Source organism: Corvus kubaryi, unplaced genomic scaffold (assembly GCF_017639235.1).
Source record: "Corvus kubaryi isolate FWS band 111438036 unplaced genomic scaffold, C.kubaryi_AGA036_p1.0 37341, whole genome shotgun sequence".
In the NCBI taxonomy this organism is placed as follows: domain Eukaryota; kingdom Metazoa; phylum Chordata; class Aves; order Passeriformes; family Corvidae; genus Corvus; species Corvus kubaryi.
This window is the reverse complement of record NW_024581112.1, coordinates 12117852-12133414: the sequence shown is the minus strand read 5'-3', so window position 1 is coordinate 12133414 and position 15563 is coordinate 12117852. Positions and strand designations below refer to the sequence as shown.

Sequence of the window (15563 nt, the reverse complement as noted above, 5' to 3'; positions counted from 1 at the left end):
CTCTTAGCTTCTTCCTTTTCAAGCTGAACAAACTCAGTATTTCAGTGAATGCCATCTGTACCTGTTCCCTGATCATCTCAGTGGAAGGATGTCTGTTAGTGATTTAGGACATTCTGGAGCAGAAAATACCCCTAACACATGTCAAGTAATATTCCTTCCCTAAATCAAGAGAAGGTAGTATTTTGGGAGAAAAAATCAAGCTTTATTTCTTTTCTAACTCAATAAAATTTGAAAAAAAATAAAGCCTGAGGACAGGTGAATGAAATTATTTTGAAGATGTCTGTTCTGCTCAGCTTAATTCAGAAGTGTGAAATCCTCATTGCTGGTAATGGTTGAGCAGTAAGATGGAACTATCTCTTCTCAGAAGAACTTTATAAAAAGACTCTTAGGTAGAGAGGTGAGGTACTACAGGTTCCAGCTTGACAAAAGCTGGCAGGGTCAGAATTTGATTAGATACTTGATTTAGGGAGTTTCAAGGAGAACTAGGTCCAGAGATAAAGGCTTTACAGACACAATAGCACATTGCACAAAAGGCAGTTTGGACATTCTTTAATGCTGTTAGATATTCTGAACAGTATGGGAAATACATAAATCAGAAACCAGGCTCTGAACCTTCCCTGGCAACCAACAATTATTCTCTGTTTTCTTCACTGAAATCTCCCTGTCAGGTTTCAATGGGGCACAGCTATTTCTTCTCCAAGTGGGAAAAAACAGGATAGAAAAAAATGAAAGTAAAGAGTCTCTCTACTCAGAATAATGTCTTCCTTTTACGCTACTATGAGTGGAAGAAAGAGAGTTTCCCTTCCCAGACATGATGATAGTGGGAGAAACGGATCCATACTCCTGACTCTCCACTCAGCATAGAAACAATGAGTTATATTTTGTTATATATTGCCCATTATATACACAGAGTGAACAGGGTCATAGCCAGCCCAAACATGCAGCCATCACATTTAGAAAGGGTGACTGTGCTGAAGGGAGAAACAGCTATTTCTGCAAAGCTTCCTCATCCTCATGCTTGCTCATGGTCTCTCTAATCCAGTCCAAGTAACGCACCACCTTGGTGTAAAGACCAAAGGTGCCACATTTTGGCCCCCAGGAGATCAGCCCTGCGACATAGTACCGGGTGGCATTCAGAGGATCCTGGATGGCATAGGCTCCACCACTGTCCCCCTGACAGCTGTCCTTGCCACCACCAGCACAGATCATATTGTTGGTGAATATGTAAACGACGGAATCATCGTAGCCCTCTGGTTTCACAGATCGGCACTTGTCCATGTTCACCACAGGAATCTGGGCCTTCCAAAGATCAGCAGGGAGTCTTCCTCTCTCTCTCCGGCCCCATCCAGCAATGTAGCCCAGAGTCCCTTCTTGCAGCTCATATTCGGGTGATTTACCAGGAAGACAGATGGGTGAGATGTTTGGACCCATCTTCACGGGACCCCTCAGCTTCAGTAATGCAATATCATTATCAAAATCAATCCTGGTTTCTGTGGGCTCCTCCTTCCAACCAGGATGGATGAATGAAGCTTCTGGGATCAGCTTTTCAGCTTCCCACTTCAGAGATTCCCTACGAACATCGATTACCCCAGCATACATGGTGGGCTTGTCATATCCGTCCAGCACGTGAGCTGCAGTCATCACCCATCTGTCAGAGATGAGCACACCGCTTGCTCTGGGGTCATTGAAATACACCTGCCAGGGAAAGTTGCCCTTTTCTGCACGGGTGCCTCCAAAAATCCTTCCTGTGTCTCGGATGGGATTACTAGGCACCCCACAGACTAGAAAGAAAAGAAAAAAAGAGGAACCAGATGGGAGAATTAGCAGTTACAAACAGAGGCTTCTTTGGTACTGGTAAAAAGCCCATAGTCCCCTCCTTCCTGTGTCCTCTAAGTAATTTTTGAATCTGAGTAACCACATTTATATTTTATGCCACAGAGCTTGGAATTAGTATTTACAGAGAAAGCAAAGAAAATTCTAGCAAAACTACTATCAAGGCTCAATTTAGACTGAAAATGCTCATTCTCAAATTCACTTTTCTGGAAAGCAGTTCTCACTCTGACAGTGTTAGGTATGTCAAAGCTCACAATTTAATTGCCTTCTAGTTGGCATTTTCCCTTTGCTGAATTATGCTCTTTAGGTGAAGGGATTGTCTTTGAAAAAATACTTGTTTGATTTCTTAGAAATATGACACTGCTCTTTAAATTTTGATTTTTTCTTCTGTGAACTCCAGATAGTCTCAGGTTAAGAGTTCAGGTTTGTCACTGATGTTTTACCATTTTTCCTCTCCATTTTACTAGTACGTAAAATCTTAAGCAGTGGGAGATCTTATCTGAGGATCTTCTGGGTGCAGAGTTGCTCCATCCTTTTTGAGTAAAATGTTCGGTAACATTTCGCAGAATGTTAATGCAAAGGACATAAATAAGGCAGGTCATTCTGACATAGTTAGGAAATTGATTTCTTACCACATTGCCTTGTTTACGCTGAATCCTTAGTCAGAAAATCAGAGATTAAGAAACTGTAGACAGCAGATAGCTTCTAACTTGCATGAAGCAGAATTTGTTAAAGAATTTAACATAATCATAGGAAGATTTAGGCTGGAAGGTACCTCTCAGTGCCTCTAGTTCAACCTGTTCCTCCCTAACTGCTCTCCCCCTTGCCCTCCTAACTCCAAAGCCAGGTTATCCAGGGGCTTTGACAGCTCATCTTCCAGGGTGGTGATTAGCCAGCCTCTCTGGACAGCAGTTCCAGTGCTCTGGGGGAGCATTTTTCCTTAAATACAATCAGAATTTCCTTTGTTGCAACTTGAGCCTGTCATTGCCTTTTATTGCTGTGTCCCACTGAGAAGAATATGGCTCCATATTCTTTGTAGCCTCCTCTCAGGCAGTAAATTCCCTCAGCTTTATCTTACAATTTGCCTTTTCCACTGTGTACTTGTATAGTCCAAGTCACTGTCTGAGCTGGGACTGAACCCTTAAGAGAGTTGAGTCTCCTCCACCTGGATCTTGTTCTTTGCCAATGAGGATCTGGGGCTTTGAAGGGGTGAACAGGCATCATGTACAACTAGGCCAAGTCATGTTGCCTCCTCTAAGAGGGTAAACTGAACAGTACACAGGTTTTTAAATTCTCCCTATCAGCTGGAAGTTAAGAAAAGAAAAAATACAGAGACAAAAGAAGCAGTGTTCTTCATATGCTGCATGCACATACAGTTTTTGGTAGTACCTGGGACACATTTTGGTAGCTTTGTTCCCATCTCTTCATTGACCCATTCTCCACTGGCTGAGCACCGATATATCACTTGGAAAACACAAGAGAAAAAGAGTTCCATAGGGATACAATCAAGATGAACACAGGGTAAATAACACTACTGTATATGATATACCAACCTTCTCCTTTCCAAAGTAAGCACAGCTTGGTAAACATTGCTGTTGCCTCCCTACCAGGGTGCTTCTATTCCTTTTTTGGAGAGACCTCATCTAACAGGTTTCTTGAGTCCTTTGCTTTTCCACCAGAACTCTGTGCTACATGTGGCAAAACCCTCCATGGTTCACTCACAAAGGCAAAGGGAGAGAGGACTTGCTAATGCATTTAAGGTCAACAGCCCAAGCATTGTTAGAGTGTATTAAACACAGAGGCAACACAAAACTACTGCCTGCAATCCCACACCAGTTTTATGACCTTATGGCCCCATGAAAGTGCCAGAACCATTTCTTAGGCCTTTAACCAAAGGAATATGAGTGTGTAGCAGAGGCAATGCTCACCATCTCCTTTGTTTTCTAGGGTGTAGTAGGGTGCCTCACACTGATACCGGACAGCAGCCGTGTACAGAGGCTCGTGCAGCTCGGAGACATACAAGGCTTGGGCATTCTCAACAGGAGGGGGATCACCACAGTTCACAGCTGTAGAGAAACAACAAAAAGGATCAAATATAATCAAAGGGACACCCTCACTCAACAATGTGATTATTCTGTATGACAGTGAACCACTCAGCTTCTCTAATCCCTGTACACTCATGGGGGCTCACTTCCTCTGTCCCTTCAGCATGCTCACATCCCTGTCTTTTAGCATCCTCCTAATCTGGAGATATAGTGGATCTAGAGCCTAAACACTCCATTCCAGTTCCCTTCCCACAATACAGACACAGGTCACTTACGAACACATCTCAAATGGGAGTTGCTCCATTCACCATTCTCCTGACAGCCGGAGAGAAAACTCGTGATGCTATCTCGTTGCTAGGAAAAAGAACACATGATCCATGTAAGTCTTTGGACAAGAAATACATCTGACACATGCTTCAGTGGAGGGGCTTCAAAATACTGCAGTTGCTGGAAGAGGTTTCCTCTTACTACTGCTGTGTTGAAAACTTTGAGTTCCCAACAGTACTCAGGACACCTGAAGGGAACAGCCTCAAGATGTTGCTGAGCGGGCCTGAGGGGATATATGCTTATTTATTTCACTTACCCTCACAATTTCGTAGCCTTCCAGGCAGGTCACCTTCACAATGTCCTTTAAGATATACCTGTCCTTCTTTGGGTCAAGAACAGAGTTGGGGATAATGCTCATGGGACAGGTTACAGCTTTGAAAAGATAGGTGGAAATGAGTGAGCAACTGGTTCAAGATTTATTCTCCTTCCAGCTCCCAACTTCTTTCTCCCCAGTGATTTTTTTCCCCTAGTAAGAGGGCATACTCTTACTCAATACCAACAGCTGTGAACATGTTAACATGCTGTTGTGCCATGAATGTGACCTGGGAAAAGCCCTATCCCTAACTCAGCAGCAGAATGAACACATTTCCAAGCGTTTACTCACGGTCCCCATAGTAGCGTATTTTCCAGCCTTTGTGTTGTGTGCCGTGGTCTGTCTGGAAGATTATGTCAAGAATGTTGTTCCTGGTTTTGATTTCAGGAGGACCTGGGAATTTGTTGCCACAATAGGGACCGAAACGCTGTTTTCCAGAGACAATCTGTGAAAATACCAAGAACAAATGAGAAACGCCAAATGTATTGAGAGAGCTGTTAAAATACACACTCCATATATACATATTCAAATGTATTCCCACAAATTTCAAAAGGCAACATAATTGAAAATAAAGCTAAGCAGTCCCAAAATCTTGGGAATATGAGGAGATTGATGGGAGATTCAGAGCACCCTGACTCCTAAGCTGCACACCTACTGTTAAGCTGTCGTGGCAGGTCCCGCTGGAGTCGGCTGGTTCCACATCGAAGTCCCTGCTGTGTATGGTCAGCACCACGAAGTAGCCTGGGCTCAGAGCCACTCGGTAGTCACACCGAGAGTTCTCTGGGTACTGGTTGGGATAGTTGGGGCTGGAAATCTCCCCTGTTGGCTCAGTGAAGACATTTCCACTGCAGTTCACTAGGATTAAGTAAGGAACATGAGTAGGATTCAGAAAGGAAATGGTCCATGTGTGCAGCTGACAAGCTCTCCCTCTTCCACCACATCCCCAGTCTGCCCAGCTACCTGCAATAACCATGTCACAACATTGCATCTTCCCAAGAAACTGAAGCCAGGGCCAGTCTCTATCCAGTTAGCCAAGGACTTTAACTCCTTTTTACCCTCCACCTGTGATTTAGGCTTCCCTTTGTCATGCTCAGGTCCTCATAATATACTCCTTTCAACATGCATTTTTTTGTGATCTTGCAGCTTTTTGATTCACGCCAAGCAAGCCCTTGGTGATTTTTGTGTCTTTATGGAACTTCCCTGTTTTGCCAGAGATTTAAAGATTCACGGATAGCAGTATGCGAACAAGGGTTTTCATTGCAGTCTTTAAAGAATGTCTTTTAGTAGTTTCTTAATTCTCTTGACACAGAAATAAAAATAAAATTGTTAAGAATATGTTAATAGAAATTCCCCAAACCACAGTCTACTGCAGTTCAGATTTGCACTGGGATGGGTTTTTTCCCCCAAAATATACCTCTCACAAATGGCTGAGAAGGTTGATAAGGCCTTCCAAGTGCAATATCTCACTTGGCCTAAACTAACTCTTGCTGTTGACCACAGCTCACGCACATCTCTTACCTCCACATGTTTTGTTATCTTCATAGAGGAAATAATCTGGTGGACAGCTACAGAAGTAACCTCCAATATAATTATTACAGTAATGACTGCAAGGTTCATCCACAAAATCCATACACTCATCCAAGTCTGCAAGTGTGAAAAGATGAATCAGCCAAATTAGGAGAGGGCCCTGAGGGCAGCAGAAAGTGAAGCAAACACTAGTGGACAATAAGGAAAAGGTATCTCTACGACATTATTTATACTGGCCATACTGGAATGCAGTTCTGTCTGCTGGGATTTCTTTAAATAAGGCATTTTTGTATGGAAAACCCTTCTGTCAGCTTTCCTCCCAGCCTGGACACTACAAAGATTCAGAGGAGGCTGTTTTAACCTTACCCACAGCAATGTAGTAGGCAGCAAAACCAGTGAAACGCTCCTCATTGGAAAAGTCTGATTGGAATGTCATAGTGAGGGTGTTGTAAGGGACATTAAATTCCTCCACAATCCGGGAGCCAGGGGCACGAGGTTTCTTCTGCCCGCAAAGCACACCTTCAACATAGCCGCCAGACAGGATCTGCAGAAGAATTCAGATGCCTCACCTCGCTACTGCAACATGTGGAATTACCAACACTTGAGTCTTTCAGCTTTTAGGTGCTAAGGTGCAGCTGAATGGAGCCCCTGGACAACCAGTTTCCTTATACTCATAAGAGACATGAGGAGTGTTCATTCCTACTGACTTCCCAACTGTGAAATACTTGTCTTAATTTCTCAGATACAAATTAATCCACACAGTTTGCTGTTAACATCCTTTCTTCAGGCCCAGTTGTACATAAAAATACAACACTGTGTTTCAAAGCAGCAAAACCAACCATGACAGTCCACAGAGCAGCCTAACAGGCTGATTGGTTTGTAGCAAAAGGACACAGGTTATTACAGAGCACACTCATCGTTCTGTCCCACCTTGGTCCTCCTTGAAGGTGTACTGGTGCTGCACTTGACCTTACTGCCCCTTTTCCCACAGAGCTATGGCAGGATAGGATGGTCTTGTTTCTGTCTGTTTGTGTGGAAGTGCTTGATCTTTTGTGCCTTGTGGGACAACGTGGAGCAGGGCTAGTTTTAAGAAATCTGTGGTGCATAGATCATAAAAAACTGTGGTGCAACGGACCACAGCACTTTATCTGAGTGGCCACTATCCCTACACAGACGGATTGTTTTTAACCTCCATCCCCTCCAATCAGTTTCTGCTTGCAATAAATCATCTATTTTCATCCACTCATCAATTAATTCCAGATGATTTCAGGCACAGACAACTATTGCCCTAAGAAAATGGTCATTTTACACCTACACTTCAATGTCTAGGAATGTGCCTTGCAATAATGGGGTGTCTGTGATGGCTAAGAAGACTTTTCCTAAGAACATTGGAGAAACACGGGATGGGGGGCATAAATGGGACACTCGGCAGACAATGCTCATGTGATTATAAAGCAAACTTGAATTGATTTCATGACTGCTAGTGGAGATACACCCAATCATCTGGACTTCTTGGAGCTCAGAACAGGAAGGCTGCGCCTAACTCCTCTTCCAGCCCTGAGCTTTGTGCACAGCTTTGTTGTTCTGTGCTCTAACCTGCCTTCTTGAGCTTTCCTCACTCGAGGACATGGACAGTACCTTCACAAAGTCATATTCGCAGTCCTGCGATGGTTCAAGATCCAGATGCGTGAAATAAAGGTGAATACCATACCCCGAAGGGACCTGGATTTCCCAAGTTTTGTTCACATCATTGGGATACCCCTGAGGGTAATTGGGTGACAAGATCTCTCCATACATGGAGGCCGCATCAGCCCAGACGGGGAGACAGAAGAAGATAAGGAACCTGAGAAAAGGGAAGGGAAGATGACATTACAGGAGGGCTCTCCATTTCCATATGTGCACAGTCCCCAGTGAACAAGCTGGACTTTGGCTGCATGTAGCATGCAGCAGAGCTCCTGGCTCTGGAGTTTTAAGGACCAGTGCTGTGGCTGTGTGGGGCTTGCCTTTCTCCTGTAGCTGTTCACACAGAAGTACAACCTCAGTCGTGCTCTCTGCTTCTCTCAATCTCTGTAAGAGGTGGTAAAGCTGCAGGAGCTGACCACAGGGATTGTAAGTGCTCTTCCCTCCTCGTTGCCCTGTTCTGGAGGCTAGTTGGGCTATTTTCAGGTTTGAAAATCAGTACAGCCTTACATGATTTATAGAACACAATTAATAATAAACCTTGAGATTTAATAACTCACCACATCTGGAAAAAGCAGATCTTCCTTTCTGAAAACCTTCAGGAACTCGACTTTGGAATTATGATCTGGGACAAAAAGCTGTGACTGGTTACTGTTGCCTGTGTGTCTGCATGTCTGCAAAGCAGGTCAAAGATCATAAAATCCCAGCTTGGGGAGACTAGATCAAGATTTTGCCTGAAAAGCAAGTTCATATCACTGTCCCTTCCTGCACAGAGCAAACCCAAGCATCAAGAAGGAAGGCTAAGATCCATACGGACAAAATCTCTGTCTTGGTACTCACCAGTGCTCACACTCTCCTCTTATGACCATCAGTCATAAAAAACCTGGTGCACAGCAAATTAAGACAGAGAACACGTCCCCCACAGGTAAACAATCCATTCTTCCCAGCGCCTCAAAAATCACGCTCAGACCCTGGGGTTGGGAGCAGCTTGTCCTGACTCTTCTAGCTGTCAGACAACGACGCTGGGGAATATCCTCCTTTCTCATTTCTAATGCCTGCAATATTTACCTTCTCTCCATAGCTCACGTCTGGTTTTCTTCTCTCTCCCCTTCGGTTTTCTTTATTTCTTTCTCTTTTTCTTCCCGTGAACACCCTCCTCCAAACGCACCCAAAGCTGAGGTCTGGGGAAGGGAGCTCTAATTCGCAATATCGCAGCACCCTCTATCTGTGGGATGCTGGCTTTGAAAGCTCTCGGCAGGAAGGGGAATTCCCAGAAAGAGTTGCACAATTCTGTTGGCTGGAGTTGCTGTGGGGAGCGCACTGGTCTGGTAGTATTTTCGGGAAATCAGATGACTTTGGGGAAAAGGGAGGGGAATAGAGTTTCCGGCTGCCTTCCCTCTCCTCTTCTTTCCCCTCCCTTTTAAAAGTTGGAAGCAACATCCAAAGGATGTAGAAAAAGGAGAGTCCAATGCTTCTGCATAGAAAACCCTGTTTGATCATCATGTCCAAAGATCACTTTGGTGGAGTTCAGGCTTACTGCAACCTGATGGCCAGAGGGCTGCTGTTACTGCTCCTCATCGGATGCTTCAGAGACCCTTTTTCAGGGGAAAAATAAATGAAAAAATAGTGGCTTATTCAATGTTGTGCCTCTCTGAGAGGCTACCAGCAGGAGTAGGAGTACATGGTTTTGCTGGGTTCAGTATGGGGACACATTTAAGGCTGGGAACACATAACTATGTTTTTATTTACCAAGTGAGCTTCATGTAAGAAAGAGCATATTCATCATGTTCATATTCACCAGACTTAGCCCTGGAGCAAGATAGATCTAAGACCCTTGCAGAAAGGAGTTCAAACACTTATACCAGATAGGACCCTTAGCCCAGCCAGTGCCCATTAGCCAAGACCAAAATACAAGGTGAAATATCTGTCACTAATACTCTAGAAACCCCCTCCTCCTCACGAAACAGCTGCACTGGGACTGGACTATAAATGAAAATGTAAAACTCCATTACAGCCTCTACCCTTTACAGCCAGCACAGCAGACTCCAGAGCTTGTTTTAGACAGGAAAAAACGTGCTTCAAGTTTCAACAGGCCATAGGCAAAGTGCATTAGCAAAGCCCATCTGAAACAGTCCTTTATATTGTCAAGGGAGAGAAACACCTCCAGATGACTCATAACTGACTTCATTGTAGTCAGGATAAAGCCTTTGCTTGAAGAACATGCCTAGTCTGTTTTCTCTGTCAAAATGAGAATAGAAAAAGAAAGAAAACAGAGTGTCATCTCACTTCTGATGTCTCTTGAGAGCACAGCATGATGTTTTGAACTGGAATTTTGAGAACCAGGAAAACAGTGATGAAAGATACACAACAAATCACAGGGAGATGTTTTCTCCTCTGAGCTGTGCAATGTAAAAACCCTGCCAGTGACTCTTCAAGCCACAATCATATTTTGAAATGGGCATGGTGGAAATAAAATGAGTGTGAACTGATATATTACGCATGTCATTTTATTGCAAGGGAATTCTATATTTTCATATAAACCTGATTCAACTCGTCTATAGCAGTGGTAGATGAGTGTATGTATGAATATTAATAATTCTTTAGAAATTAATTAAGGAACATTTATTAATAATCAATTAATTTCTCTTAATTAAGAAAAAGATTGCTGAAGATAGTTAAATAAAGAAGTAGCTGCATTTTATCTGGTCACATATCTGCATAATGATAACTATGCAGAAGTGGTAATATTGATATGTATATACACTGAATACATATACAACATTTGATTGCATTTTCTTAAATCTGTATTGTCTTTTCAACTCTTAAGATGAAACAGTTAGGTAGTATATTTCACAACTCACTGCAACTATGTCAGATAACAATTTAAAAGAGGCAAAATCATACTATTAAGGTTAATAAGTGATAACATTAAATTCACCAATGCAATATAATTCTGCTCAGAGGCACACACATTCTCTAAAATTCCTAAATTACATGACCACATACTACTTTTCCCAAATTGCATAAGACAACCCTTTTCTTAAAATGACTCAGAGTTGTGTAGCTGTAACCTGTCTGCCAGATGTTACGAAGCGCAGTGGTGTTCCAGGTCTCATAAAATTACCATTTAAAACAGGCTTGACTGGCTTGTCTTCCCTCAGGAAGTTGGGAAAAAAAAGCTTTTCCCAAGTTCTTAAGAAAAGCCACACACATCTCCATCTGGAAACACTGAGTCAGTGCATTAAAAAAAAGGGCATAAACATCAAAAGAGAAAACAACATTAACTAAGTGAATCGAGGGAATACAAGTAGCAGGGTATAAGGGTACAAGAAGTAAAATCCTTTTAAGGATATAAGAAGTAAAATATCCTCAATCTACCAAGACCTTGGCAGTAATTTGCCTGTTTCCCATTCTCCCAATAAGAGGATTCTGTGGGTTTCTTGCACACTGCACTTCCCACCTCCCTCTCATGACCCAGGCCAGTTTTGCTGCCAGTCATTAAATTGGGAGCCTTTGATAAAACCCAGGAAAATCTGGCAGTGCAGGTGTGTTCTGGTTCAGAACCGTTCAGTACAATTCACTGATTTCCACCTCTGCAAACTGTACCAGGGGCATTTTCACCGGAGTCTGTTCACCTCTTTTATTCCCTGCTTCACTGAGTCTCATTGCAAAGCTTCCACTGTCTCCCAGTAAAACCTGGGACTTGGGAATACTCTGCTCAGTGCACTGTACCACACTGAGGTGCCTGCTGCCTTCTGTCTTCCTTCCCCTACACCCTTGGGTATTTCATCCATTACAGTAAAATATTCCTAAATACTTGGGCTTCCTTTTACTGAATTATGGAATGGTTTGGGTTGGAGGGGACCTTAAAGGTCACCTCATTCCACCCCCCTCGGTACAGGCAGGGACATCTTCTACTGAACCATGGGGGCTCAGAGCCCCATCCAACCTGTCCTTGAACACTTCCAGGGATGGGGTATCCGCAGCTTCTCTGGGCAACCTGTGCCAGTGCCTTGCCACCCTCACCGTAAAGGATTTTCTCCTAATATCCATTGTAAACCTACTTTTCTTCAGGTTAAGGCCATTCTACCTTGTCCTATCACCACTTGCCCTTGTAAGAAGTCCCCCTCCAGCTCTGCTGTAGCCCCTTTAGGCACTGGAAGGTGCTATGATTAGGAAGAACCTTTCTCTTTTTCAGGCTGAGCAGCCCCAGTTCTCTCAGCCTCTAAACCACCTGGCTGGAAACTGCGGTGGCGACATTCCCGCCGCAGGAGAACCCGCCGGCTCAGTCCCGGCGGCACCGAGAGGCGGCAGCAGAGACCGGCGGGCCCCGTGGAGTCCCGGCGCCGGGAGTGCCCCGCCCGGCCCCAGAATGGCTATCGGGGATGAGTCCCTGAGCCGCCGTGGGTGACCCCTCCGCGTCCGGGGGCCGCGAACTGCAGCTGCCCCGCTTCGCAGAGCGGGAGTGAGGGAACGGAGCCGGCCGTGCCTGAGAAACGGGGTCTGACATCGCACAGGACGAGAGAAGATGGCCTCGAGCTGCCAAGGTTTAGGTTGGATATTAGGAGAAATTTCTTCTCCGAAAGAGTGGTCGAGCACTGGAACAGGCTGCCCAGGGAAATGGTGGGATCACCGTCCTTGGAAGTGTTCAGAAAATGCATAGATGTGGTGCTTGGGGAGATGGTTTAGCAGTGAACCTGGCAGTGCTGGGTTAATTGTTGGACTCGATGTTCTTAGAGGCTTTTTCCAGCCCCAGTGATTCTATGATTGATTTGTTCAGTAACCTTTACACTGAAAAGGTGACATGATTTCAAGTACACTATTCCCTTCCCACCTCCAACATCCACAAAATCCCATTTTCTCTGTCTCTCTGGTTTGTCATTCACCCATTTGTGGCTTTTTCCCCCACTGGCTCCAAGGCCACCTATTCACCCCTCTAATGAAAATTTATTTTCATGTCTTTCCCTGCCTGTTATTCCGAGCAGTCTCTCTTCTCCCTCTATACTCCATCTCTTGCTAATGGTTATTTCTCTCCCCACCCTCTCTGTGCTTTTCCCTTGACATGGTTATGGACAGCAGCAGGCTCCTGTCATATTTAATTTTATTCTGACTCTGGCTTTTCCAGTATTTTCCTCCTCCCCATCAGTGTTCAGCCTGAAGCCCACTGCCCAGATACCTTTCCCCAAGTAGCCAGCTCCTCTCCCATGGCCATTTCAATCAGGATAGGCTCCTATGCCTGCCTGGGAGAAGAGGCACGGCAGGGCACAACTTTCCTGTTTCAGTTCCTCAGCATACAAGAAATGGTCTCTTGAAGAAGCATCTGGGCTCTTGCACAGCCGTGGCGCGTGGGAAAGCTGCATGAGCCACTGGAACACAGTCAATGGAAATGGATTTGCAGAAGCTTCAGCAACTGCATTCCCATCTTGCCACAGTGAGCTCATGTGAACCTCAAGTTTCACACTAATACCCATGTAATGTTACGAAATCATGGTATATCTAAAGGACAGTAAACCAAGATTTTTGGCTACACCCACTCCTCTCAAGCATAACACTGCCCTGAGTATTAAAATAATAATACTACTGAAAAATACTGGTACACTCATCATGATCTGAGTCTCCAAACTTACTCTCAGAGCTACTGTGCTCTGGCTCCAGTGGCTATCAGGCATTTAATCTAAACAGGTCAAATATAGCAACATTTCAAACAACTGGAAACAATCTTGCAATGGAAATTGTTAGGCAATCTCAGGAACAGATGCTGCTTCTGAAACTCTTCTCCAACAACAGTAAATTACAGAATTAAGTGGATCATTTCTTGTCAAAAATGACTTGAGGAGAGACAGACAGTTGTCATGCTCACGTAGAACTCATTTACTTAGGAAAGTGGCCTAAACACCATAAACACACAATTTAACATGAAAATAAGAGATAGATATTCCTTGAAAAGCCAATCCTTGTACTTTGCAAAAAAATTGGCAAATTTGTCCACTAGTTAGGGTGGACAAATACAGTAGGCTGTTTGTAAAGTCTAACCTGATTGAGTCAGCTATCCAGGAGGGTTTTTAAACCCTTGCTATATATCCTGGCCTGCCACTCTGCACCTTACACTGCCTCTGGAGGACTTTCGGAGTAGAAGGCCAGGATCTCCCCTTCTTTACACACTTTCTTATTCCCCAGAACAAGAGAGGTGTGACCCAACTGGAGAGGGCCCAGTGGATAGGTGACTAGAGCTTTGATACTGAGAAATCTGGATTTGTTTAGCCTGGAAAAGAGAAGGGCAGGGAGAGGCAAGGACTTTAGCCTGGTCTCCTAAGTAAATGAGGTCTGTGTGGCCATGCTGCCTGTCAGTCCCTCTCCCAGTCAGATTTGACAAGAAATGGGATCTAATAGGTGGTGGTGCTGCTACTTTAAGAGTGGTGATAAGGAGGATGGACCAGGATAAAGAGGATGATTCAGCACTGGTTCAGGAGCCCAGGAAGGTTGGGAGCTCTCCAACCATGAAAATGTACAGCAATTACCCAGGCAATGCCCTGAGCAAATGGCTCCAGCTTTGAGTCCTGCTTGTGAGCTGCAGTTTGGATCGGAGAACTCCAGAGGTCTCTTTTTATGTGAACCTTTGTGCGAGCCTGTGTTTGCCCCTCCATCTGAGTTTGTCCAACCAAGTGATCCAGCAGGGAAATGGTAGCACAAACAAAGGAAGAGGATCACATCCATTGCACCTGAAACTTCAGCTGAGGAGAACTTGGGGTGCACTCATAGACAGCTGCATGAAGGGACACACCTAAGGGAAGGCCATCCATTACGAGGATTCTGTGTGGACCCAGCTGCTGAGTGACTAGAGAGTCACAGAATCCCAGAATCGTTAGAGCTGGAAGGAACCTCCAGTCATCCAGTCCAAGCCCCCTGCCAAGACAGGGTCACCTAGAGCAAGTGACACAGGAATGCATCCACCTTGTTTTGAATGTCTCCAGAGAGGGAGACTCCACAGCCTCCCTGGGCAGCCTGTTCAGTGCTCTGCCACCCTCAATGTAAAGCAGCTCTTAGTCGTGGAGGTGGAACTTCTTGTAGTTTAGTTTATGGCTGCTGCTCCTTGCCCTGCTGCTGGGCACCACTGCTACTGTGCCTGCCACTGTGGCACACAGAGTCGGGTGTCACAGGTGCAGGGCAAAGCACAGGCGCTGCCTTAACGCCGGTGTGGGAAGCAGATCCCTTCAGGCCACATGAGCCAAGCACGGGGGTTCTGTCCTCTGTGAGCCAGCGGGACCTGGCAGAGTTGGGGAAGCTCAAGCAGCGCCCTGAGCTGAAGGTGAGGCCAAGGCTGGGGCCAAGACCAGGGACGGGGCTGTGGCCGAGGCCACGACTGAGGTCAAGGTGAAAGCCACTGCCAGTACCCAGGGCCCAGACCCAAAGCCAGGAAGCAGAGCTAGACTCAGACCCAGAGTTAGACCTAGACCTAGACTCAGACCCAGACCCAGACCCAGACCCAGACCCAGACCCAGACCTTGGCGGCGGCCCAAGCGCCGCCCGCCCTCCCCGCGCGCGCCTCGTGTCCGCGAATAACCCCCGGCCCGCCCCGCCGCTCTCCTGTCCCGCCGCAGCCAATCGGGAGCCGCGTCCCGCCCCGCCCTCCCGGCCCCGCCCCCGCGGGCCCCCGGCCCCGCCCCCGGCGGCGGCTCCGCCAATCATTGGCCGGCGGGGCCGGCCCGCGTCACCGCCCACTCGCGGGTAACCTTTGCCTTAGTGCGCGCAGGGCCCTGCCCCGCTGCCACCGCTGCCCAATCGCAGGCGCCGCGGGGCGGGGCCGGCCGCGCCGCAGCCAATGGGCGCGCAGGGGGCCG

General features: G+C 45.8%; 1 protein-coding gene across 2 annotated transcripts; it reads right to left on the bottom strand.

Annotated features, from left to right (window-relative positions):
* Nucleotides 1–533: 533 nt before the first annotated feature.
* C1S (complement C1s) lies at nt 534–8971 on the bottom strand. 2 transcript variants are annotated; one of them, XM_042031326.1, is made up of 12 exons: nt 8794–8971; nt 8286–8363; nt 7684–7888; nt 6412–6589; nt 6037–6162; nt 5174–5373; nt 4810–4963; nt 4462–4577; nt 4154–4232; nt 3762–3899; nt 3223–3297; nt 534–1781 (listed from the first exon to the last, which is right to left on the bottom strand). In XM_042031326.1, exons 2-12 carry the CDS (start codon nt 8288–8290, stop codon nt 988–990), a joined length of 2070 nt encoding a protein of 689 aa, XP_041887260.1. In that variant the 5' UTR covers nt 8291–8363; nt 8794–8971; the 3' UTR covers nt 534–987. The 2 variants fall into 2 exon arrangements, with proteins under 2 accessions (XP_041887260.1, XP_041887259.1); XM_042031325.1 differs by having other exon boundaries at nt 8286–8350.
* Between the last annotated feature and the right edge of the window lie 6592 nt (nt 8972–15563).